Consider the following 25,098-nt stretch of genomic DNA (forward strand, 5'->3'; position numbering starts at 1 on the left):
TTGTCACTCTGCCTCTGCATTACACATTATTCGAATACTAAGTCAGGGTTATTTCAAACAATATCTTCAAACTACCCAGCCCTGTAGCCATTTGTGTGTTTTGGTATGTGAACACGTAAATGTGAACCAAGTAAAAGATGAAACATGTGACACTATAATGGACCAGTAATGTGTTTGCAGTAGCTATGAGCTATATTTGAAGACCATTTTCATTATCCAAAGTAAGTCTATAGAATACTCAAGTCCAGAACTTGATCATTCGTTGTTCTTTGACATGCAAGTGTGAAACTAAACGATGTACTTTACTAGAAAATGACTCCCTCACCTGTCTGTCTCTCCATCCTTATGATCCCTCCAGACAGGCGTGGGCTTTGGTCTCAGTGGTAGGCGGCGGTAATGCATCATGCACAGAGGACGTCAGGGAACATGAAAATCATGACACAGGAGGGAGAGCTCTGGCAAGACGGAACTTCACCACCGTGGACGGGGTGGGCTTCTCGGTCACTGCCTACAGCGAATGGAAGAATGGTGAGAAAGAGCTTATGATGGAATGCAAAACCGGGGGGGGGGCATATTAGCCTTTTAGAACTTATGTAGTATTCTGCCATTTGTTTCAGTGATTAGTCTGTGCAGGTTGTTTAATACAGTTTGTCAGTTTCTCACACAGACAGGCCTTAGTATCATGGAAGCTGTGTAAGTGAAATGGACCGTTTTCTCTTGCCTAGAAGAGGTCAAGGGTTTAGAGGAATCTGACAGGGTGAGACATGAGGTTTATCACATGCCAACTGTTTAACAGATCAGTCATCTGAAAATGAAAGACATTCTTGTGACTGTTCGGTTGGCAGTGTTTTTGTGACCATGCCATCATGACACATACCAGGTCTTAAGGCAGAGGCAGTTGTTTGTGGTGGGGGTGGTGTGTGTGGTTTGGGTGAGTCACTAGAACACCTGCTGTCTTTATTGCAGGTGTGAATGACCACATCTTGCAAAATTCATTTTGAAAGTGACTTGGTTTTACTGTGGAACATAAAATGTGAAATGATAAAGTTGGATGGTTGGTTGGACAAAAGAACCTATTTGAAGATGTCACTTCGTACTCTGGGAAATTGTGATGAACATTTTTCTCAATTCTGAACATAATCGTCAGATTGATTGATGATGGAGGTAATCATTAGTTGCAACCATAGTGTGTGCATTATGTTGATAATCATACCTATATTTAATTATTATTAAAAAGGTATAATGTATCTGCATTAAAGATCATATTAAGCATCAGAATTCTCCTATCTTTTCTATTTTCTTTTCCCTTATTTTTCTTTTGAATGGCATTTGATGTCCTCCCCCAGGTTTCCCTATCTCAGGCTTTCAGGTAGATGCTGTGGACCAGGTGGTGCTGAATCTGCAGGATGAAGTGCAGCAGACCTGGCAACCTGGGGATCAGATTGTGGTTGCCAGCACAGACTACTCCATGCACCAGGCTGAAGAGTTTATCTTGTTGCCCTGCTCTCACTGCACCAGCAGGCAGGTCAGGATACAAGGTAAGTGAGAGGACGGCTGTGTGTGCTTTGAGAGGATAGGTCTGGTTACCTTGGCTGCAAAGTGAAACTGTCTTTGTCTGTGTTAGTTTTTGTCCTCTGAAGGCCCACTCTTTCATGTAGTGATTCCAGGTTTGTACTGCAGATTCAATTTTGAGCTGTGAAGTTCCTGTAAAATGTGTTGAAGGACATAAAGAAAAGGGAAGGAAGAGTTATGGGAAGTACAGTACATATTTCACATTAGAAAGCTTATAAGAAGACTCATGAATATGAGCATGTCAACAGCAAAACATTATCAACATAGAAGATCTTTCACAAATTGTTCAAGTTAGTCGATAAATGTGATCAGCAGATGTGGTACTACTAAGCCTGAGGTCCAGAGAGATCTAATTTCCTGTTCAGCTGTTATGGTGATGTAAGATTATTGGCAGAGGCTAAAAAGAGATTTTCTTCTAAGGTTTTGATAGTAATGCTACATCAACCAATACCATCTATGTATCTAAATCCATACCAGTGGTGGTACAGATTTTGATACATCCCCTCATGTCCTCAAACTCTTTTGCTCCTCTAATGTAGTTCTCTAACAATCTGTGCTTTCTGTCCATCCCTTATCAGACATGTTTCCTGATCTCATTTCTTCCTTGTCAACAAACGCCAACTCCCTTCCTGGAGTGAAGGGTGTACTAGTGTGTGTGTGAGTGTGTGCACGCACGCACACGCATGCATGCTTAGTTTTGTGTTGTAGCCTTGAGGAAGGGCTGAGCAGCTGGAGTACTGCTGTGTGTGATCCTTGGCAGCTGCACTCTGTGGGCAAGGGTACTTTCTGCATGGTTAAAAAACTGATTATTTTGTGTTTCATATGAATTTGATAACTATCGCTTTTACTTGTCATATTATTTTGGTCGGTTGTTTTTGGGGTGTGGGTAGTCGTTTATGTTTGAGTGTGCTGCTAGGCATACTTCCTGTGGTGAAGACAGTTGTAAATGCACCATTTTCAAAAATAAAATAGCTCAATTTAGTTTAAATGCCACTACCTGTTTGCTTCAACATGTTATGTTAAGCTGTTATTTTAGAGAACAGTTTGAGTCTCAGTATGAAGCTAAATTGTTGTTGATGAGATGGCATGCAGTGATTAACATTTGTAATCATACAAAGTAATGACTAGAGATGCTGTGAAGTGTTTTTACAAGAGTGGGTCACACTGGAAGCTTCAGTTGACATTATTGACAAGCTATTGGCAAGTTAGACAAACCATGACATTCTCCCTCACTCTAAAGTCCCCACATGATGCATTGAGCAAAAATTAACTGAACATTACTTTGCATTTGCTAAAAAGTAGTGGGTGGTGGTCACAAATCTTCAAACAAATTTTCTTAGCATTCTTATAAAATATAAATAAAATATTACCATACTTCAGACATAGTCCAATGCCAGAGCACTGTCATTGTCTTCTGCCATGTTTACTTTGTACGTTTTCATTGCTGGACAGTATTTACTGTGATTTTTCCAAAGCACGGTAATCAAGCAGTTTTAATTAAAATTTTAAACAGTAATACTAACTCTCAGGAATATAACTGTGGTTTATCATTAAACCAGTAACTGTTTCATCTCTCTGACATTTGTCCAATCGTGCTAGCAAACAGTGTTATCCAAAAAACTTTTTTCTTTAAAACATTCACCTAGTTGTAGCATATGACCAAGATTTTACTTGTCTGCTCTGCCCAGGGAAGCCTCAGTATAACCATGTTGGAGAGATCACAGATGGAGTCGACATGCGTGCTGAAGTGGCTCTGCTCTCCAGGAACATTGTAATCTACGGAGAAATGGAAAACTCGTGCTATGGAAACAACATGTGCCAGTTCTACAACCACGACACCTATGGAGGCCACATCAAGGTATGTGTGTGTGTATGAGTAATTTTATACCACAGGCCCTTGTTTACACTGTGCTTTATGTCTGTTTGCTGAAGTTTGTGTCTTCATGTTTCAGCATGACTTTATATTCTTACTGACAATCACTGTGTCTGAAGTAATCTGTGTGATAGTTTCTGTACTGCAGAGCTAAAGTGTACATACATTTTATTTTAATATGTCAGCCTGAAAGCGAGGGGTTATTCATGTCCCCAGTTTGTTTTGTGAAGCATCATATCCTCCTTGACCTACATGGGTCTCTATATAGGCAATGAGTTCACTGTGATTCAGTTAATGATTGTACGATTCCATTCACTTTGGTGGCACATGCACAATAACATTCCTTTGGAACTACATAACTGACCCCCCCATGTTAAAACAAAATAAACACTTTCCAATAGTTTTATTTTTTTTTTTTACCACATTTAACTTTCTCCAACAAAAACACATTCAGTTTTATTACACAATCTGCCCCGTAAAATGATGGACCTCCCCAACCCAAACTAACAGACCTCAACAACATCACATCACATTCATAGCACACACCACCGCACATTTTCTCATATTTCACGCTTCTCCCATATGGACATAGACGAACCACTTTTGGCAGTCTTTTGTCTGTTGTGTGAATATGTTTGTATTGTATATATGCATGTAAAAACTGATGCATGTGTGTCTTTGCATTGATGTAACTACAGCAAGTATGTCTTGAGGTATCATGCAGTGAATATTAGTTTATTATTTAAATGTGCATGTATGTGTGTGTTTGTGTCTGAAGGGGGGGGGTGGTGTGTGTGTGTGTGTGTGTGTGTGTGTGTGTGTGTGTGTGGGTTTGTGGATGAGTTACAGTTAGCTGGAGGGATTGGCCAATACCTCCTTAACAGGAACCAGACTGTGTGGATTATGCCATACCCACAAAAAGACCTCCTAGGGAGCATTATACAGCATATTTGTATTGGATTATTTGTGGACGTTCATGTTTAACTGTACTTGCTTCTCAGTTCTTTTGTGTTTTGCATGTGTGTGCATCCCTATGTGTGTTTTAATTTTTAATTTGTGCTCATTTTTTATTCATAAAGAGCAACATCAGTGGTTTGGGTGCAGTTTGTATCACTGGAGCATGATGCCATCAGAGCTGCAGTTCATATCCCAGTGGGATCATCATTGACAAACACAGAAAATCTTACTGTAGACCTAAACCTTTAATTGGACCAGAGTGGGTAGACAGTTAGCCTACTTTTGTGGCATATTATGAATCTTGGGTTACCCTCCAAAAGGCCAATGTAATTTACTTTAAGCCAGGCTCAGACTACAGGATATTTGGACCGATTTACCTCAGATTCACTCCTCAGGACAAAAGATGAACAACTTTGGGCTGTATTGGTGTTGTGATAACAGATTTTCCTTACACAATGATTGTGTCCAAAAGTAGTCTTGAAAATGATATTATTGCGATATGCATTTTGTGTCTTTTTGGCAAATGAATTTCCCCTCAAAATATCACCACCTTTTTGTGACTTATTCTCCTCTCTGGTCTTTCTTTGTTGTTTCTCTTCTCCCACACCGGCAGATCTTTGGTAACTTTTCATCAGTGCATCTGTCCCATGTGGAGCTGAAGAACATGGGCCAGCAGGGTGAGACAGGCCGTTATCCCCTTCACTTCCACATGTGCGGAGATGTGGACCAGAGAGGAGGCTACCGGGAATCCACTTATGTGGACGGACTCTCCATACATCACTCCTTCTCCCGCTGCCTCACCATTCACGCCACCAATGGTTTGATGGTTAGTAAAGTGTGTGTGATGGCTAAAGTAATGTATGAGAAAACAACAGCTGTAGGTGCATGAAAATTTGTGTGTGTATGGAGGGTATGTGAGAATGCTCTCACTAATAAGTTCCATGTGATGTTTGCTGTTGAATACTCATCAATTACAGCCTCCATCTCCGGATTAGTGTAATGGCAGGTTTCCTCCTTTGTTTTCCTTCCTCTCCCTCTTCTTCTTTTCCTTAATCTCTCTCTAAACCCTCCAGTCCCATATCTTTGTCTAATATACGATGATCTTTGTAGAAGTCTCTTTGCCTACATTATTAGGTCCTTGCCTGGGACAAATGTATATGTTTGTATATATTTGCTGGATAAGTGATATTATATGACATGTTCACACAAGTATACCTCTGAAAAACAAAATCACTGTGTATGTGTGTGAGAGAGTTTTGCTCCCTATTGACGTCAAGCGGTGATGGGTTAACTTGTCCTCGAGGCCATAGGATTGAAAGCATTCTTCATTGCTGCATCAAGGAAATGGAATTTACACAGTTTTGGATAACATTGTTTGCTGATTTTCCTGTTTCCTTTCTGACGCAGTGACCATGTTGTGTATCCTCTCCGACAGCTCCCTCGATACCATCATTCCCTACATAGATTCAGATGGGTTTAATAAAAAAACTTTAGGAAATTCTTTCAGGAATCTTAAGTATTTAAGGAGAGAGACACATCTAGCAGTTGGAACGTACTGTATTTTCCTGTGGGTTGTTGATGATTCCAAGATGGACTAACAAATGTCGTCTTAGCCCTCTTGTTTACCAGGATTTTCTGCATATTTCCATTTGGTGTAACCTACCTCCCTCTGTGGAAAAGGGGAAGATTGCCATAAAGGATATAGTGCTGTATTTATTTCTCTCTCCTGTCAAGAAGTCTAAAACCTCTCCTCATTTGGCTCTTTGTTTTGTGGTCTTTTCGGTTTGACCCAGGTGAAGAACACTGTAGGCTATGACACCTTGGGTCACTGTTTCTTCCTTGAGGATGGGATTGAGCAGCGAAACACTTTCTACCACAACCTTGGCCTGCTGACTCGACCTGGGACTCTTCTGCCCACCGACCGCAATGAGACCGTCTGCACCAGCATCAAGGACAAAGTCTACAAGGGCTACACTCCCTCGCCAAGCACAGAGTGCAAGTAAGAGATTAGAGTAATGACTTTGGACCTAATTTACTTAAGGTTTACATGTGTAAAAATGTGTGCAGACTTGATGTTACCCTCAAACAAATGTGCAAGCACAAGACAGCAGAAATGTGCAAGACAGCATGCCATTTAGCACAAGTTATCCTGTTGCTGTAGTGCTAAAGGCAGTGCAGACTTTCTGAACCACCATCATGGACACATGGTGGTCCATTTTCATTTATAGCATGAAAGAGAAAAGGGCTACTTTTTAGTGTCCTTTTAATATAAAATGCCTAATCCATCCACCAGCAACAGCTGCAATTCAGAGACCCTAGGGCCTTGTTAAGCATAATCCTGAGGATAATTGTAATGGCAGATAATAGTAGGGACACTGCAAAGGCACTTGCCAAGCCCTGAAAACTGTGAATAAGCCAACATCTTGTCTGTAAAGTAGCTTGATATTTAGGGAGGAGAAATATGTTAGACACTGAGCAACTACCTTTATCTTTGACACTGAACAGAGGATGCACATCAACACAAATGATTTATGGCACTTTTAAATCTCCCATACTGACATAAATGTGTTAGAAAACCTGGTGAGATAGTGCAGACATACCCGGAGAGAAGACAGAGAACGTCTGTGTGAAAGAAATACTGTGGTTAGCAACAGTGCATGAGAGGGATATTAGCAGGAAGGTCTTATCCATGCAATAACAACCTCTGCTCTCCACGGGATGTTTTTCTGTCGTAGCAAGAACAAGAAAAGTCCCTCTTTGAGAGAAGCAGCAAGGCCTGTTTCCAGGACTTTCTCTGTGTGAGTTTGTGTGTGTGTGTGTGTGTGTGTGTGTGTGTGTGTGTGCGCGCATGCGTGTGTGTGTGTGTGTGTGTTGGCAGAGCTGTCCCTGTCCAGGGTTTATGTTGGAGAGGTGGATTATTGTGGGAATTTTGAGAGATCACAGGATTCTTTGATCTCTGTCTTCTGCTTATTAGTCATCGTCTCTTTCATGCCAAGGTACTGCCTTTTTAATATCTTTTCGTACATGTGTGTCTGTGTGTGTATGTCTGTCTTTTCCAGGGCAGTTTCAACGTTCTGGATCACCAACCCCAACAACAATCTCATCAGCAATGCAGCTGCTGGTTCTCAGGTAATAACAGCAGACTTATATAAGAAAACAGCTTTTACAAATGAGTAATAAAAATGAATGACTAACAAGAAGAGCCCCTTGTTGATATATGAACTGTATTATATTATGTGAAGCTTTAGTGTTCCTTGTAACTTAACACAATGGAAATGAAAGATTTTCATGCTTGTAACAAAGTGATCCGTCAATAAAATGGGATTTAATAGGCTTTAGCGTCTGATAGAATAGTGAGAGCTCGAATATAATAAAGTAGAAGATGAGGATCCCTCATCTCGTCTCTTTTTCATTTTGGCACAAACAGTGTGGAGGTCTGTTGGGGAGGGCTGTGTAAAGTACTACATATTGGTATGTGTGTGATATTTAGGTTGTCTGTCTTTATGAGTTTTTGAGCTCATATGAACTTGTACACCTGGTTTATTCTTTCTGTGGGGCTGGACCCACAGGTAGTATGATATCCTGCCCAGTTCTGCTCATTGGTTTTATATGTTACTTCAACCCTCCACCTATGGATGATGTGCCTATGAGACAAGATAATGAAATTCCCACTGCTGAGCAGCTGTACCGTGAACATGATTCGACTCTCCTCATCTCTCTGCTCTTCCTTCCTGTTCCAGGATGCTGGCATATGGTTTGTGTTCCACAGCTCTTCCACTGGAGACTCTCATGGGCTGGTACCAGAGACTAAGGCAGAGCTCACTCCCCTGGGCATTTTTTACAACAACCGCGTACACTCCAACTTTAAGGTATCAACAGTTTTGCTTATTTTTAAACTTTTTCTTTTATTATTGGTGTAGGTTAAGTTCTTCCTCCCCCATATTGTCACTTGCACAATGTAGTGTGACACACATCCATTTTATAAACTGCACATCTGTTTATTTCCTGCCAGCTTTACAGTAATATTACTTTCAGCTCCAACCTTAGATCACTCTACAGTGTTTCTTCATCCTTTTTGTCATTTAATTTTTTTTATTGTTTTCCTCACAAAAATCCTGTACCATTACAGTACCAAATATACATTCGCCTAATGTTCTACAGATAACAAAGAACACAAACCCAGATAAACAAAACAAAAACTGAAAGCAAGTCCCACAGCACAGCATGACAGGGCACAATAACCCACCCCTCCCCTTACAACACACAAAACTCCACATTTTACATAATACTTAGTGGACCCCGCCTTTGATAAATTTGATGAAGGTATCCCACATTCCAGTAAATTTCGACAGTGTATGACAGTGTTTTTTCGTCCTTAAGTTACTTCACTTGCCACAGTTAGTTTTGTACATGTTGTTAATGGTATTTATCACTCCTCTTTGTATACAGTGTTTTTGATCATTTTGATCACCTTAGTGAACCATTAGCTAGTCACTCAGTGTAGCACCAACATTAACATAACCTAAACATGCACCAACGTTGTTCCATTAACATTAACTACCACAGACACACATGCACATGCACACACACATGAACACTGACAAGTTAGTTTTGGTGGCTTTCAGTTTGAATCTTTAATGTAACGTTACACTCACTTTTTTTTTTGTGTCTGGACAGTTTCAAACAAAAACAAGCTGTCAAGTGAATTCAGCGTCAGAAGTCAGAGCAATGATCACTAATGTTAGACTAGATTCCACAAACTGTGCGGCTATTTATACACCTTCATTGACGTGTAGCAACAAGACCTCACGCTACATCAGTCACCTTCATTTTTAGCAGCTCTTTCAAGCGCCAAGTGTAAAAAAGAGCCAGAGGGATTTAATGTTAGCCAAGCTGTGAAAATCAAGCTAATGTTGGCGCAGCACTGAGTAGCTAGCTAATTGGCTAACAGCTATCTAAGAAAAGGAGGTGATTTATCAAAATGATTTAAAAAAAAAAACACCACATACAAAAACCTACTTGAGAATGAAAAAGTACTGTAAAGTAATCAGTAAGTTTGCTTCATACAACAAATATTTGTCACACTACATTGTGCAACAGTGCAGGATATCAGTTTGTGCAAGACCTGCTTACTCACTTGGAAGCCTGGACATAAACACACACGCACACACACACACACACACACACACACACACACACACACACACACACACACACACACACACACACAGGAGTAGGCTCTACAATAGTGCTCTGTTATGTAATGACAGAAGCCGGGCAGGTGAACTGAACGTTCTTTGTTCAGTCTGACCACAGCAGCCTCTCTTATAGAGGAAGGAGCCCCGAGGTTTAAGACTATACCTCGCTTATACCACAGGACCAACTCAGAGCACAGATTTCCATATACATACGACACACACACACACACACACACACACACACACACACACACACACACACACACACACACACACGCGCGTGCGCGCGCACACACACACACACACACACACACACACACACACACACACACACACACACACACACACACACACTACATTTTTTCTTTAATTTATTTTACAATTCATTTTTTAAACATACAAAAATAATCCATTTGTAAACATACATTCCACATTCATATATATTATAAATCACTCCCAGGAATTCTGTTCACCATTTTTCCTGCTCTCTGTAGGACCCTGCACAGCATTGACTCTATAACGCTGTTAGCCCAGGAGTTAAATTTAGTACATTTATTATTGCCTCTGGACCCACACTGTAAAATATACTGGTAGTCTTGTTTATGTCAGTCACACAGAAATAGACCTGCGGCCCATCGTGAATCTCTAACCATAATTTTAGTGAAAATTTGGCGGTTTGTGGCAATCATGCTTTCATCTTCCTAGGCAGGGCTGTTCATCGATAAAGGAGTGAAGACCACCAATGCCAGCGCTGCAGACCCTCGGGAATACCTGTGTCTAGATAACAATGCCAGGTGTGTAAATGTGTGCAAACGTGTGTGAATTTATTTATTTATACTGCATAAAGAGTAATTCATTACTCTCGAGTTTTGTTTTTCTTATTTTGGACATCTTGAGTTGTTAGTTTAGAGTATATAAATGGTTCAAATACTTAAAACTGACTAGTATACTGTATATGTTCCTGCACAAAGTGTATAACTGTGCACTATTAGACAGTCTGTGATTATGCTGTATGCATCATGGTGTATAGTTACACTGTATACATATTTAGGTATTTGTGGTTTACAAATGTATTTTCTTATGCCACTGTCAATAACTGTTTGTGAATTAAGTTATTTATAGATATATCTCCTAGGATATGACTATTGACTGGGATAGATAGATGGCCTTATACTCTGTTACTACATTTTAGTGGAAGGTCTGTCAGGTTTCTGTTGACAGAGAAAACAGGGCTTCACAGATAGAGTTTCCTCTCTGCAGCTCCCTACCCAAATACAGCCCTCAACTAGATGGAAAAAATCTTGCGTGTCCACTGAGACTGCTGGCAAAGCTCTGTGTATGTGTGTTTGTGTGTGTGTGAGCAGAAGTATGAGGGGAAGGGTATTAAATGTTAAAATGTGTGCTAAATGTTGCATGAGAGAGAGAGAGGGATAGTTGTGTTGTGTGATTGTAAGAAACTCTAGGAATAAGTGGACATTAGATATTAATGGTTTCAGGGAATAATTCCTTCTGATTTATGTGATCCTCTGACCTTTCTGCACCATATTTGTGTTAATATTTACCCTTGACCAACACTTAAATTCATGACAAGGTATTTTGAAAAACTAACAGCCAGATTTCCATAAAATGTGTGGATATATGTGGTATCCAGAGCATAAATACTGATGTTGAAGGTGAGCTCTGATCTGAATTCAGTGCCATTGTAAGGCTGAAAAAAAAGAGGATGAGGCTTGTCCATTGTTGAAGACTACAGTTTTGTACACAAGATATTTCCTCATCAAATGGGCAGATAGCCATAAACGAATGGGCAGATAGCCATAAACGTTCATGACACATTGATGCTCCCAAAAGGGATAAACCGTTTTGTATTTAATGACACAATGTCCTCCTCTGTAATCGTGTGCATTGTGGGAGGTAATGAACGTTGAACCCTGCAGTCTCTAGAGTTCAAAAGTGGGGATTTAGACTTAGTTCAGTTATAAATTATGTCTTAGCAGATTTATAGTATGATGACGTTATGATTATCAGGTCCTTGACTCACTCAGAACCCTCCAAAAATTAAATTGATTCAATGCATTGTGTGTTCTTTTGTGTGTGCGTGGGTTTTCTTGTGCATTGAACTACATTAGGGCCACATGTGCAGAAAAATTAGGGGAAAAACCTAGGTTTGACTTCGAGATTGCTTGAAAGCTTGAGAGTTAATGAGTGTAATCAAGTCACAATGTAATAATAAAAATGTATCAAAATATGATGGAAGTAAAACAAATTTGTGCTGGATTGTAAACAGGTTGGAAATCACCACACATTTTTTGAGATTTTCTAAAATTGAAGTCATACTGGGAAAAGATTCACACAGAAGTACTTGCTGTATTGAATACTGATTTACCACTAGACCCATTGTATTATCTTACAGGAGCAATTCCCATTGGAGCTATGGAAAAGAGAAAGGCTTACTTGCTATATCCTTTTATTGGTGGCAAGAAAACTAACTTTATCTTAGTTCAAACCACTGCCACCCACCCTACATCAGTGGAAAGACAGGTTAATGAAAGTGTACTTAAAGGACCAGTGTGTAGGATTTAGTGGCATGTAGGGGGTTGGAGATAACAAACACCTTGTTTCACTTTACCCTTCCAAGCATGTAAGCATGCTATGGTGTCTGCGAAAGCCACACAAATGCAGAAGGTTGTATGTAGAATCAGTCTTTGGTTTGTCCACTCTGGGCTACAGTAGAAACATGGTGGGACAACATGGCAGCGTCTGTTGTAAGGTAATGAAAAGTCAACAATTCTTATTTTCACTAATGAAAACATACTTATAAATATTATATTCCATTTCTGCCATATTCAGCCAGCAATCCCCATAAAATCTTATGCAATGGACCTTTAATTGAAAAAGTAACAGCAAAACTCCATGTAAGGATATGTTTTTACACAGGTAGGTTGTGACTTTGGCCAAGGTTAACATCTGTTTCTTTTAAGGTATTTTTATTTTCTTTATTTTGTTTTTTTGGAGACTCTCTAAGTGGAAGCAGATGCCATCATTGTTGAATATTTCTGTGTTTCTTTGCCGAGCATACATGCATGCGCATATGTTTAATGTTCCAGTGTGTAAGATTTAGGATGATCTATTGACAGAATATGGCAGAAATGGAATATAAAATTCCTTGGTATGTTTTCATTAGTATATAGTCAAACGTGAATTGTATTTTTGTTAGCGGTGCAAAATGGCGATCATTGCAATTTGTGTTTCTACAGTAGCCCAGAACGGACAAACGAAATATTGGCACTTGATATGGCCTATGTGGTGTTTTCCGCAGCTACCATACTTTCTCCTGAACTCTAGTGAGGGGAGTGTGAGGCAAGCAGTATTCATTTGGTTGCAATGTACATCCTACACACTGGTCTTGTAACTAAACATCTTTTCTCTTTTTTTTTCTCTTTCTTTTTTTTTTAAGATTCCGTCCACACCAGAATGCCGACCCCAGCCGTCCTCGGGTGGCAGCAGTCATTGACACTCTGATCTCCTTCAAGAACAACGACTTGGGAGCATGGATACGTGGAGGTGACATCGTCATTCAGAACTCTGGGTGAGACGGCAGTGATATGACTAATGTAATGTCTTCCAGAGAACTGATGACTGGGATGTTGACAATTTATGCTGGTAATATGATGTAATCCAACCACAACTCCCTGTAATTCACTGTATGTGACAAATTGCACTTTTTGTCACTTCTACCATTTTGCCCAACATTATGTCCAGCCTTGGCTTGATTCCCATAGTTTTTGAGTTGGTAACAATGAATTGACAGTCAATTATTTTTATGAAATACCAGATATAATTTTAAATGTATTATCAAATGGTTCCACTCTATTTGATCACTTGTTCTCTTTTTTATTTTTCATTGGCAAAATATTCTCATTTCATGTTATTTCATAAACTGACATACTGACTAATAAATATCTCTGTTCTTTCTTTGAATAGCTTTGCAGACAATGGAGTGGGATTATCCTTTGCCAGGTGTGTACTTATCTAAATCACCCTGCTCATACAATCTCATGAGTTTATTCAGACATATTTGCCTTTCTTCCCTCCATGCCAGATGAACTTGCCAAGAATCCCTCATGATTGATAAATACTGAGCAAACAGCAGATACTTTAAAGCTCCTATGTGGTCACAAGCATCTCCGTCATGCTTAAGAGCATTTTTTTTCTTCTACTTTTCTCCCTAAAAAGCAGAAATTATTGTAAACTATTGTAAATTATTGTTTAAAAGTATGTCCTGTGTAATATATTTTAGTGAGCTAAATATTTCAAACATTGTTTTATTCAAGGTGAAAGTCACAGCTTAGCTCACTGACCGTCATATCACACTTGATACAAAATTCTTATTTTTAAAGAAGAATTTAGGAATATAAATGACAGTTGTCAGTGATATTTAAAAATCAAGACGGGACCTGCGTTAGTGCTAAGAAAAATGTTTAAGCCAAATTGAATCGTGATCTTAAAATCAAAAGCCTAATTGAATCGTAGATTTGGAGAACTGTGATATCCCCCATGAAAATCCTGCAAAGGTCTGGCAAGAAATTCTTGGTGTGAGATTAGTGCCAAAATAGGCACAAAACTGATTCTGGATATTCGTCACCAAAAGAACAGTTCATGTTTGTCTGTCAAGGTACTGGTGCATTTCATTTCATATCCCCTTTACCCCCTCTAGTTGCTGTAACTTCTGGAAAACACAGTAACAACCAGATGATACATCAGAGAGTGAGGAAGGAAGTTGTAAAACATGACTAAAACATAATGTATTAAAGTTTTATTTATGTTATCTTCATTATGTATCTGAGTCACGTCAGATAAATTTTCATCATCGATGGTGGTGGTTTAACAATGAAGACAACAACTCCCATGATCCCACGCTACTTCATGAAGTTATCAAAGAACATACTTTGTTAGCGTCAAAAATTACATACTTATAATTGTGTAAATGTGTATGATATGTTTTTTTTTTTTTTTTTAAAGTTAACATGCCCTTAATCCTCTTATTCTCCAGTGATGGCAGCTACCCCAAGGATGAAGGCTCCAGCCAGGAGGTGACACAGTCTCTGTTTGTGGGTGAAAGCCAAAACAGAGGAACCAATGGAGGCCAAAATAAATACTGGGGCGTAGGAGGGGCTGATGCAAAGATGAGGACACTGCCCAGAAACAGGTGAGTGGGAGCAAACAGAGGGAAGGATGATAATCTGATGAAAGGAGGAAACTGAGGGAAAATCCAAATTCCTGAGTTTTTCTCTCAGGTGTTGCAGAGGACGGTGTTGGAGGAGTTGTTAAAAAAATATGCTGGGAAAAACAAACAAGGAGGAGAGAGCCAGCGAAGCAGTGGGACAGATGTACAGATCAGGCTGCTACAGCTGCTTTAAGCAGTAGGTGGACTTGTGAAAGGAAGTTCTGTTTTGAGTGATTTCCTTCCAGTGATATTTTAGGCGGTTTATGAAAACCTGTGGTGGCAACACTTTAGCGGTTTTATAAGAAGGGATTACTCATTGTAGCATTTGATTGCTTAAGAGCTAGTGGCATTTTTTTTCTCTACAAGATTTCAGACTTCCTCTTTTTCTTCTTTAAATTTATTTTTAAAGATAACAAATGCAAACACACCCTTCAACATCAGTCATAACAGCTAAGGCAAAAAAAAAAAAAAAAAAAGTAGAGAACAGAAAGACCCCACCCACAATCAACAAATGCTGCAGTATGAAAACATTAAATTAAAAGAGTATATTCATAAGTAAAACATACAGGAATATGACAGAAAATAAATAAATAACACAAACAGATGAAGCAATAAGCCATTGCCTTCCAGAAACATGCAACCAAGAGTTTCTATAGAAAAGGATGCTGGAGTCTCCAAAGTCTCCAAAATTTGTCTGATAAAGATTGAGATCATAAGTCAGGAAGAGGAGTTGATACATATCTGTGATATTCACATGCTGACTGTGTGGACCCACAGCCAGGTGCCCTTTTTAGCCAGAAATAAAAGTATTATTACCAGAGACTTGGTGTCCCCAAAGCTGTTAGGGAACATTTATGGAGGTGAATAGGTGTAAAAAAAAATGTAAAAAGTCTCAGAAAAATTTGTTCCTGCATAGAAATTGATCAGAAAGGTCCTAAATCTTGGTCCAGTCACCAAATTTTATGTTTTTTTCAACAGTTGCCATTAATTTCAGCCCAATGTCATTGTTTCCTCTCGTTGTTATTATTGTTCCCGACAGTTTGATGACGATGATGATATATGAATATATATCACAAATAGCTCTCCCTCTGATGTTTAAACTATACAGATTTTTGACAAGCCCAAAAGTGCGTTGGTCTTGCACGACTTGTGCCTCTGACAGTGCCCTAAATAGGACTTCAATTATGAGGAAGTTTATAGAGTCTCACCAGGCTGTAATGCCATGTCGGACAAAGTGGTCAGTCCTAATGAGAGGAGAGTCTTGAGCTTTATGTCCCCGCAGGGTCTCCTTACAGTCCTTTCTGTCTTTCTTCCTGTCTCTCTCTCTCTCTCTCATTACAGAGATTGTTATACAAGAGGAGAGCAACATAAACACCCGACCAGCAAATAACTGCCTTTTTTAGTTTGAAGAACTGGGTATTATGTCAGTTTGTGACCACTGTCACCGCTGTGTACAGTTTTATAGCCATTTTACAGGCTTGCTGACCGCACTGTGACATCTGGCTCTGTCAGTTTGTCTGTCGTCATCGTGCTGCCTGCCAGAGCTGCTGACACTTTTTTTTCTTCTTGTCAGAGAGAAGATAGTCCTACTAAAATGGGTGGATAATTTGATCCTTTAATTAAAACACCAGTTTGGTAAGGTTTCATGAATAGCAATTACATAAGACTGGGAAGTCAATTTATTAATTTGCAGTCACTTAACCACACCCATATTATTAGATCGCCGTCTGAGGGCAAGTAATAAAACCCCAACAGGAAAAAAATGCAGTAAAAAAAGCTAAATTCTTTTCCAACAGGGAGCACAGATATAATTATTATCCAATCAGTCTTGTGAAGTTAACCAACTTAACCTTTTTAATATATATATATATATATATATATATATATATATATATATATATGTGTGTATATATATATATATATATACATAACAATTATTGTTAGTTGTGTTACACACTGTTTGCATGGGAAACTATGATTCTCCTTACTAAGACTGTGTGGTCTGTTTCTCATAATTTTTAAGTCACAGTCACATTTACTACCATCCTACATTACACAGACCATAATGTCCTCTCTACTCATGTTAACTTACTGTAGTAAGTAGTAGTATTGTAGTCATTTTGGGGGGAACCCTTGGAATTGTAAAAGGCCCATATGACCAAGAATTATGGCGCATGTCATGTCTGAGGCATTTGGTGTCTTGCTTTCTGTGAGCTCATGGCCTGGCTGAAACATGTTGGAGTTTTTAATAACATGTTCCTCTGAAACTCTTTTAAAGTTTTGGGTTTTAGCCAGGTCATGACTAAAACCTGTGGCCGACCATTTGAGTGATGGTCCCTTTACTCCGTTTACCTCATCTGTATTCTCTCCCATTTATTTATTGCTGTCAAGTCAAGTCAGCTTATATTCGTGTCGCTTAAAATCACAGTTTGCCTCAGGGGGCTTTACCATCTGTACAGCGTACCACACCCTCTGTCCTTAAACCCTCGGTCCGGGTAAATCGAGTGCTGTCACTTGTCTTGCCTAATCATGGATCATCTCTCTATTGCAGGACGTTCCCAATTCGAGGGTTCCAGATCTATGATGGTCCAGTGAGGCTTACACAGAGTACATTTCGTGGATTCATCCCCACGCCAGAGCGTTACACAAGCGCAGTGGGATTCAACCTGAAGAACACCTGGCAGCTCACCCCACGAAACAACCTATCCCAGCTCAACTTCCACGCAACTGTGAGTAAATGTCTCAGGTTGATAAGACATCATAATGTAAGCACACTACTGTAACTGTTAAGATTGCATTGACATATTAACATGCAGCGCTATACATGAATCTGTTGTAGTGTAGAGCTGTCCATTGGAAGCAGTCCAATGCCCCCATGTGACTCAAATGGTCCGTTTTTTGAGTTTGTATTTTGTCAGCTCTTTTTTTCTTTCTCTCTTCCTTCCCCTTTATTCCTCTGTTGCTTTTTCTGATCTGTGGAGTCACTGCTGTTAGGAACACAGCAGTTACAAACACTCGGATTGACAGATTCTAACCTTTTCTCTGTACTTCTCTTTATGTGTCCATCGTCTCGGCACACTGGGTCTGACTGTTTCCTCTTGGGCAGTTTACTCCTATTTGTAACCATCTCCTCATGTTGCTTAAATCACAACACAGATCAAAGACACAGACTTGACAGTACTGAAAGGCGAGGAAAGGGAGTCCTCCGTCAGAGTCAGGCGTGTTTAGAAACCATTGTAAATCACTGGTGCCCTCTTGTGGTTGTATAGTATAGTGCCCTTGCCTAAATTACCATATTTACTATGAAGGTTATTTGTGTATGTTCTGCTCATCAGATATATTGTAAAGTTTACAATATCCCTGATGAGTGATGAGCTGATATGCTACATAACGGATGGCTGTGGTCATCTCAGATATTGCCACTTAAGCATTGGATTAATTTACCATGGTGATAGAACAGTTTGTTTGCAGTCCGTAACTGTACTGCCCTGTTTAACTACTTTGAAAAGCTTTCTCTTGATAATGACGTGCTTATAAACATGTCATTGCTATACTCCTCAACTCCTAAACATACAGTAAACATTTTCAGTCCCATAAATTCAATCCCTAAAAAGTGTAGTACCCCAGCACTTCCAAAAAGGTAGATTAGCAGTTGCAATCTCATAAAAGGTAGTAAATAGCTCGATGAAATGACCCATGCTAGATGAGACTTCACTTCTGATCTTCTGTAAAAATCCGGCCATCAGAGAGTGCCTTGTTCTTCTGCGGTGTTTGTAAAATCTTTGTGAGAAATGGAAATGAAAAGGCTGGATTTCATATTTCTGTCTCCCAGGAGGACAGAGATTATCATTACAGAATTCATCAAAGCAAATAGTAATTAGCTTTCATCAACATAATGCAGCTGAGTAAATAGCAGCTGTGATGGAGAGAGCACTCCCAAACAGACATTTACCAGAGGTGCCACTTTAGCAAAGCAATAATAGTCTTAATGGATACATAGTGCTAAAATGTTTATGGTGGCATTCATTACTCTCTTGGCCAATGATATTCTTAGGTGGATCTGCGGGCGTTCTTTGGTCGCCCTGGGCAGTGGTTTGAAGAGAACGACCTGGACGGTGACAAAAACTCCATCTTTCACGATGTGGACGGGTCAGTAACAGGCTACAGAGACACCTACGTCGGCAGAGCGGACAATTACCTGATCCAGCATCCCGGCTGTGTGAATGTGTCCCAGTGGAGTGGAGTGATCTGCAGCGGCCGTTACTCTCAGGTACTTCATGGCTTCTGTTGTTCTAATGTAAAATGTGCACTTTGGCTGACCCCTTCACCCCACTACATCCTCTTCTCCCTCAGGTGTACATCCAGACCCAGGGAGCCCCCAGCCTCAGTTTATCCATCAGTAGAGATGAATACCCTGCTGCTCCTCTGGTACTGAGAGGGATTAATAGCCAGGGGGCGCTGTCTCAGCAGTACCAGCCCATCCTGATGATGAGCAAGAGCTACACTCTGCACTGGAGTGGACCTGCACCCAGAGAGGTTGTCCTCTCTCTCATCAACTTTGACAAGTGAGTAAAAAAAGTCAGCAAGTCATGGAATTTCTTCAATATCTTTATCCTACCAATATCATTTTCCTATTTGACAGGAACATTTGGATATATTTATTTCTGAGAAAGCCATGGTGAATTTCTTTTTCCACAATATTTTAATTTTAAAAAAGGTAACACCATGAAGTACAGCCTTTTACATTCATATAGGTAAAATGCCACTTAAAATGACTGCATTGACAAAAAAATCTAGAAAAAACAAACTCAAAACAAGAATGCTTCTCCAGTTTTAACAAATGGTACTTTATACAAAATGTAGAATAGTATATAGTATATATAATAATATATAACAATAAAATGAAAATAAAAATTGTATGAAGTCAGAAACTGCATTGTCCACAGAAATGAGTCGTTCAATTGATCATCTGCTAAATCCAAATCCTTAATTAACGAAAGGCCTCCATAGAGTCTCAAGCATTTGCTGTTCAGCCTTCAATATGTAACTTATCCTTTTTACTGGAAGGCTTGATGACATCCATCTTATCCATTGAGTAGTACTTGGTCTGAATATTTTTCCATTTTTTAGAGTCTTCAACACCATTTTTTTGTGCATTGTATTGATCACTTTAGAACTATTCTGAGCTGAAAAAACAGACAGAGTGTCATAACGTTTTGCTCTAGTTCTGAAAGGCTTCATGGGAACCCCTTTGAGATGAAATCTCTCTTTTTTGTTTCCTCCCACTCAGAGATGACTGGGTGCTGGTGGGACTCTGTTACCCATCAGACACCACATTTCAGATCATGGCCGACATCAACGACAGGCAAAGCAACACTTTTGATGACATCACAGACTACGGCACTGTGTCGTCCCTTGCAGAGCTGGAGAAGAGACCGATGGAGAGGAAGTACTTCTTTGATCGAACTGTTGGGTGAGAAAAAAAATGACATCCTCTAAGTTTCCTTATTTTGTTCTGTTTTTTTTAAACTGTTCTATACAGCACATACTCTGTCAGCCTCAGCATCTTGTCCTTATGCTTTCTTTTTCTTTGTTAAACTTTAGTTTCTACTATATTTTTATATTTGTAAACAGAATAATTGACAGCACCAGGTTGAGAGTGATAGCAAATGAAGAATTTCATTGCATTAATAAGTTCTTTAGTTCTGCATATTACAATAAAGCCCTTTCGATCCTTTGAATCCTTGAATACTTACCCCTCTCACACACACATTTAGACTGCTTTGAGAGTTTCATAAAGGTCAATCTTCTCATACAAGTTTCATTCCAACTATTTTTAGCATTTCATCCCTTTTTTGTCTCTCTGAGGCTGCCTGGTTTCTGAAAGTTAATTAAACTCTGGCTTTTCCTTCTGCTCCTTTCCCATCACACCCAGCTTGCTGTGGTTCTACCTCCGGGCCCGGCACGGTCGGGACGGTCACAGCTACTGTTCAGTAAAAGGTTGTGAAAGAGTGAAAGTCATGGCCACCACGTCCTCCAAACAGACCTGTAATTGCTCAGCCAAAGCCTACCCCAAATATTCCAAGACACCCTCAGCAGTGGTGCCTATGCCGACCCTAAACACACAGACCTGCAAAGGCTGCGGTGCTAAACAGGTTTGTGTTGCTTCATTTAAGATGACTTCAGTTCAGCTGTGTAAAAACACAAGCCAGCACTACTGACCAATGTGTTTCTGTCTCAGCTTGTGTTTTCCAGTGAGCCGTGGACCTCCTACCTCCAGACACAGATCAAATCTCTGTGCAGCAAAGAGCAGCAGAGAGGAGATAACAGCTCCTTTATCACTGTGAGCATGCCAGGCCTCAAGTACTAATCCAAACACATGATCTTATCTGTACGACTTGAATATGTGAATCAGTTTTTTTTTTTAACCTATTCTTTCCTGTCACCTTCAAGGTGAATGAGGTGACCATGGCCTTTACTCAGCCTGGGTATTACCTGGTCTCAGTGGACGCCTGCTCTGGCAAAGTCACTAAGAAAGCCTCATTTGCCAAGATGGACGCTAAGATGGAACAATATCTAAAGACTGGAATACCAAAGAGGTGAGCCACTGAAAATGACACAGAAATTTCACAGTTATCAGAATTGTTTGTTTTTTTTAATCTGATTGCAGATATGATGACAAGCAGCAAAAATGAGAAGTTTTAGTCTGGTGTTGCTACATTGGGACTGCTAATTGAGGACAGGGACTTTGATAGACAGCCTCAAATTTCAACACAAATTTAAGTTTTGCTAGTTTTATTTATTTATTTTTTTACTTAACAAAACCTCTGGGAGCCATTTTATTTATATAAATTAAAATAAAAAGTGCAGGGAGATCCCAGGATTTCTTGAGTTAAATAAAAAATAATAATAATTGTGAAAATTTCTCTTTTGCAGCATTTAATTTTTAATTAATTAGGTTTTGTGTTGGAGTATTCTAAATTTTGACACTAAAATTTTCATATTTACTGTAAATATATATCTCTTTCAAATATTGGTTATTGGTCTTCTGATGACCGATATTTGGTATTGGCCTAAATTGGTGGATCCGAACCAGAGTTCTGTGATTGGATGTTTATATCGGCTGTTGACAACTGGCTGAGTCTGTTAGCAGTTTGTTTTGTTTTGGTTTGGTCTTTTGGAGGGGAGCGGGGGGGCATTTTGTGCCCTTTTATTTTGTTAAGATAAGGGTCTGCAGAGCTGCTGCTCAGTGACACACTCTCATTCAGCTGCACAGTACACACCCACTGAACTGGAGGACAGGTGAGAGGATGGCACGGGGAGGCTGCACACAAACCTGCGTTAATATATTGGCAATCAACTTTTTGTGGGCTGACAGTGGCTGTAATTCCTACTAATTAGAGTAAATGTAGAGCAGCTCAGTATAGCAGAATTCTGCACATTCTTGCTTAATTTACAGACATTTTTCCTCAACAGATCGATAGTGCTTATGGCAACACGAGGTCAACCAGAAGGCCTGGTTGGTGTAGCTCCATATCTGGTCTCCTTTGGTTTGGCCAAAGCTGCTAATCTGCACAGTAAAGGTTAGTGACACTGTTTCAAAATGATTTTCCACTCTTTGTATGTCAAGTTCCTCTGTGTTGGGTCAAATTCTCTCTTTCTCATATACACTTACTGATATCTCTTGCCACAGAGAGTCTGGCACTTTGGGGGTTCCTGGGTGGTTCTTCACCTCCTCCGTGGGTTTCCTTACAAGCCGGACAGGGCGATGAGTTCCTGGGGCTGCAGGAGCGCTACTTGCCCCTTGGTTTGGAGGCATATGGCTGTACGCCACCTACAACTCAAACACGCAAAGACCTGGAGCTCCTCAAAAAAGCCACGGGACTACAATGACCAATGTGAACTACACAACCGAACTACCCAAAACACTCTTGCACACAGATACACAAACACACACAAACCAGCTGATGAATGTGAACTGCTGAACCTTTAATTTATTAACAGTGGCAAAGATGTTTACCAATTTCAAGTGGAGGGAAGGTATTTTATTATGAGCGGGGTGAGTATTTTTGTGATTTGTGTGTGTGTGCATATGTGTGTGTGTCAGTATGTGTATGTCTTTGGGCCATTGAGTCAATGCACTTTCCTTTTAAAGACACAACTTGCCTTATCAGCCAAAGTGATCAAATAGAGCTTTGCAATAACTCAGTTATTTATCTTGGACAACAGAAAAAAATCAAACCCAAAGCAACCTTAACATCTTCCTACCAATCCTATTATTTATTATGTTGTAAATGAAAACAGAATGAATTGGATTCAGTCTGAAAATAGAACACATAATGCATTAGATACACACAGGCCGGGAGGAAATTATGAAAATAAATTGCATTGTCCCTGAAATGAGACTGTGTTCGATTAGAACCGATGAAACACGATGGATTAGATGTGCTCAGGTCAAAGGGAAATAATGAAAATAAATGCCATGCATCTTAGAATTAAACAGCAATATTAAGCCAAAAACAGAGCCAGTGGGTGAGGTGTGTTAGCTATTAAGATTATTTGACGCAAAACAAAGTCAGTACAAGCCATATTCATGATATTTAAATGAATATAGAGTCATTTAGTAGATTGCAGTAAAGTTAATGTGGCCATCTTGTCTTTGCAACGTTCAGAAATGCAAGTAAATAGATAAATTACTACTATATAGGCCTTTCTTTCCACCAGTCTTCACTCACATCTTTGAGCTTTTTAGTTGATGTCTGTAACAACTGAATCTTTGACTGGAAAACCTCCTCTCATCATCGTGCAGCTGTACAATTGAAGACTTTAAGCACCTTCTTATGGATTCCTACATGGACTTACTGGATCTTTTTATCTCATATTTTATTTATCTCTTCACAGTGATGGTGTTTCAAGTGCTGGCCACATGTGCAGCACAAATATACATATATATTACTTTTATTTTGTTTTCTGAAACAGAATTGAATGTTTTACCTTGCATCTGCCTCATTCATGATCTTTTCATGTGCATTATTGCCAAAACTGTGTTTAGATACAATACAGGCCACCTTTTTTTTTAAAGAGCTGGTCTGACAAGTAGTGAGCAGCAAAATGCATACAGATCATTTACCAGCTGTAAGATATAAGGCTTTATGTTGAGAAAAAGGGTGTTTGGATGTGAGCAGGGCTCCCCCACTGAGCAATGATAAATACCTATCTGTGACTGTGTGTGTGTGTGACTGTGTGTATATGACTGACCATGTGAGATATAGACAGAGAGAGTCTCTGGAGGACGATTACCTTGTTGCCTTTTAACCACTCTACTGTTAAAAAGAGCAAAAGAACGAGAGAAAAAAATGTTTCCAACCCTTGACTTTTGTTCAATTGATGCTTTGAAGATGCACAACCAGAGAGTTCTTAATGTTTTGGTAATACTTTATAATAACCATCATTAACAAACAGCAAATTGATAGTTGATTAAATTGTTATTTGGTAATTGTCATTTAATTTTAAACAAACAAGGACATTATAAGAATGATTACTAGGTATCAGTAATGCTACAATTTGTTATTTTATCACTAGTTTGTGTAATTTAATATAAAAATGATATTTTGTATCATAGCTGATAGGAGATCATAACAATTACATTAGTAAACAATTTTATTGTTACACACATATCAAAAACTAATAATTAGTAAACACTTAAGTTTCCATTGTTTGTTAATGGAGAAATAAGTAGTAACTGAGGTTTAATGAACTATCAGTTTACCACATTTGTTAATGATGGTTGTCATAAAGTGTCAACAATGTTTAATTTAGGCGTGAGCTTTGTAAATATGGTGTTAAATGTTATAACTCAAACTGTACATGTAATGGAAATGTCAAACAGGTTGTCAATAGTGTGTGTATTTACTGTGTTTTTGTTTTTGTATTTGAAAAAAAAAATAGCTGATCTCAGCATTTGTTATAAAATTGCCAATTAAATAAACATTCATGCTTTGTCATAAAATCATGTTTTGTCATTTGTCAGAAGAGGCTGGTCACTTCTGAGTTACAGGTCTGACAAGTGCAAAGTAGTCTTTTTATTCAGTGTGTCTTGCAACCGTTATGCAACGTCACCACTTGGGGGCATCCTAGTATTTTTGAGGAATTCCTGCCTTTTACTTTGAAAATCATCTTAGCCAAATCCACACAGTCATATCTGAGATGCTGAGATGAAGTCAACACTAGATTGTTTCCAAGTGATAGTGTAGGCGAAAAATGTGTAAGAT

At 39.2% G+C, this 25,098-nt stretch overlaps 1 protein-coding gene across 2 annotated transcripts in view; it reads left to right on the forward strand.

Moving 5' to 3' along the window:
• The window catches only part of cemip2 (cell migration inducing hyaluronidase 2), a 37,697-nt gene extending 12,861 nt beyond the window's left edge, over positions 1-24,836 (forward strand). For both annotated transcript variants that reach the window (XM_084728119.1, XM_084728118.1), the window contains exons 5-24: positions 359-528; positions 1,347-1,538; positions 3,261-3,430; positions 5,016-5,228; positions 6,196-6,401; positions 7,462-7,531; positions 8,143-8,271; positions 10,306-10,394; positions 13,058-13,189; positions 13,585-13,620; positions 14,654-14,809; positions 17,379-17,556; positions 18,882-19,097; positions 19,181-19,392; positions 20,118-20,300; positions 20,763-20,982; positions 21,069-21,170; positions 21,281-21,426; positions 22,304-22,410; positions 22,521-24,836. In XM_084728119.1, the coding sequence (XP_084584245.1) occupies positions 359-528; positions 1,347-1,538; positions 3,261-3,430; positions 5,016-5,228; positions 6,196-6,401; positions 7,462-7,531; positions 8,143-8,271; positions 10,306-10,394; positions 13,058-13,189; positions 13,585-13,620; positions 14,654-14,809; positions 17,379-17,556; positions 18,882-19,097; positions 19,181-19,392; positions 20,118-20,300; positions 20,763-20,982; positions 21,069-21,170; positions 21,281-21,426; positions 22,304-22,410; positions 22,521-22,720 (3,127 nt within the window). In that variant the 3' untranslated portion in view covers positions 22,721-24,836. The remainder of the gene's footprint in view (positions 1-358; positions 529-1,346; positions 1,539-3,260; positions 3,431-5,015; positions 5,229-6,195; positions 6,402-7,461; positions 7,532-8,142; positions 8,272-10,305; positions 10,395-13,057; positions 13,190-13,584; positions 13,621-14,653; positions 14,810-17,378; positions 17,557-18,881; positions 19,098-19,180; positions 19,393-20,117; positions 20,301-20,762; positions 20,983-21,068; positions 21,171-21,280; positions 21,427-22,303; positions 22,411-22,520) is intronic.
• Positions 24,837-25,098: the final 262 nt, after the last annotated feature.

The sequence above is a fragment of the Lutjanus erythropterus genome, chromosome 10 (genome assembly GCF_056507025.1).
Source record: "Lutjanus erythropterus isolate fLutEry1 chromosome 10, fLutEry1.hap2, whole genome shotgun sequence".
Classification (NCBI taxonomy): domain Eukaryota; kingdom Metazoa; phylum Chordata; class Actinopteri; order Lutjaniformes; family Lutjanidae; genus Lutjanus; species Lutjanus erythropterus.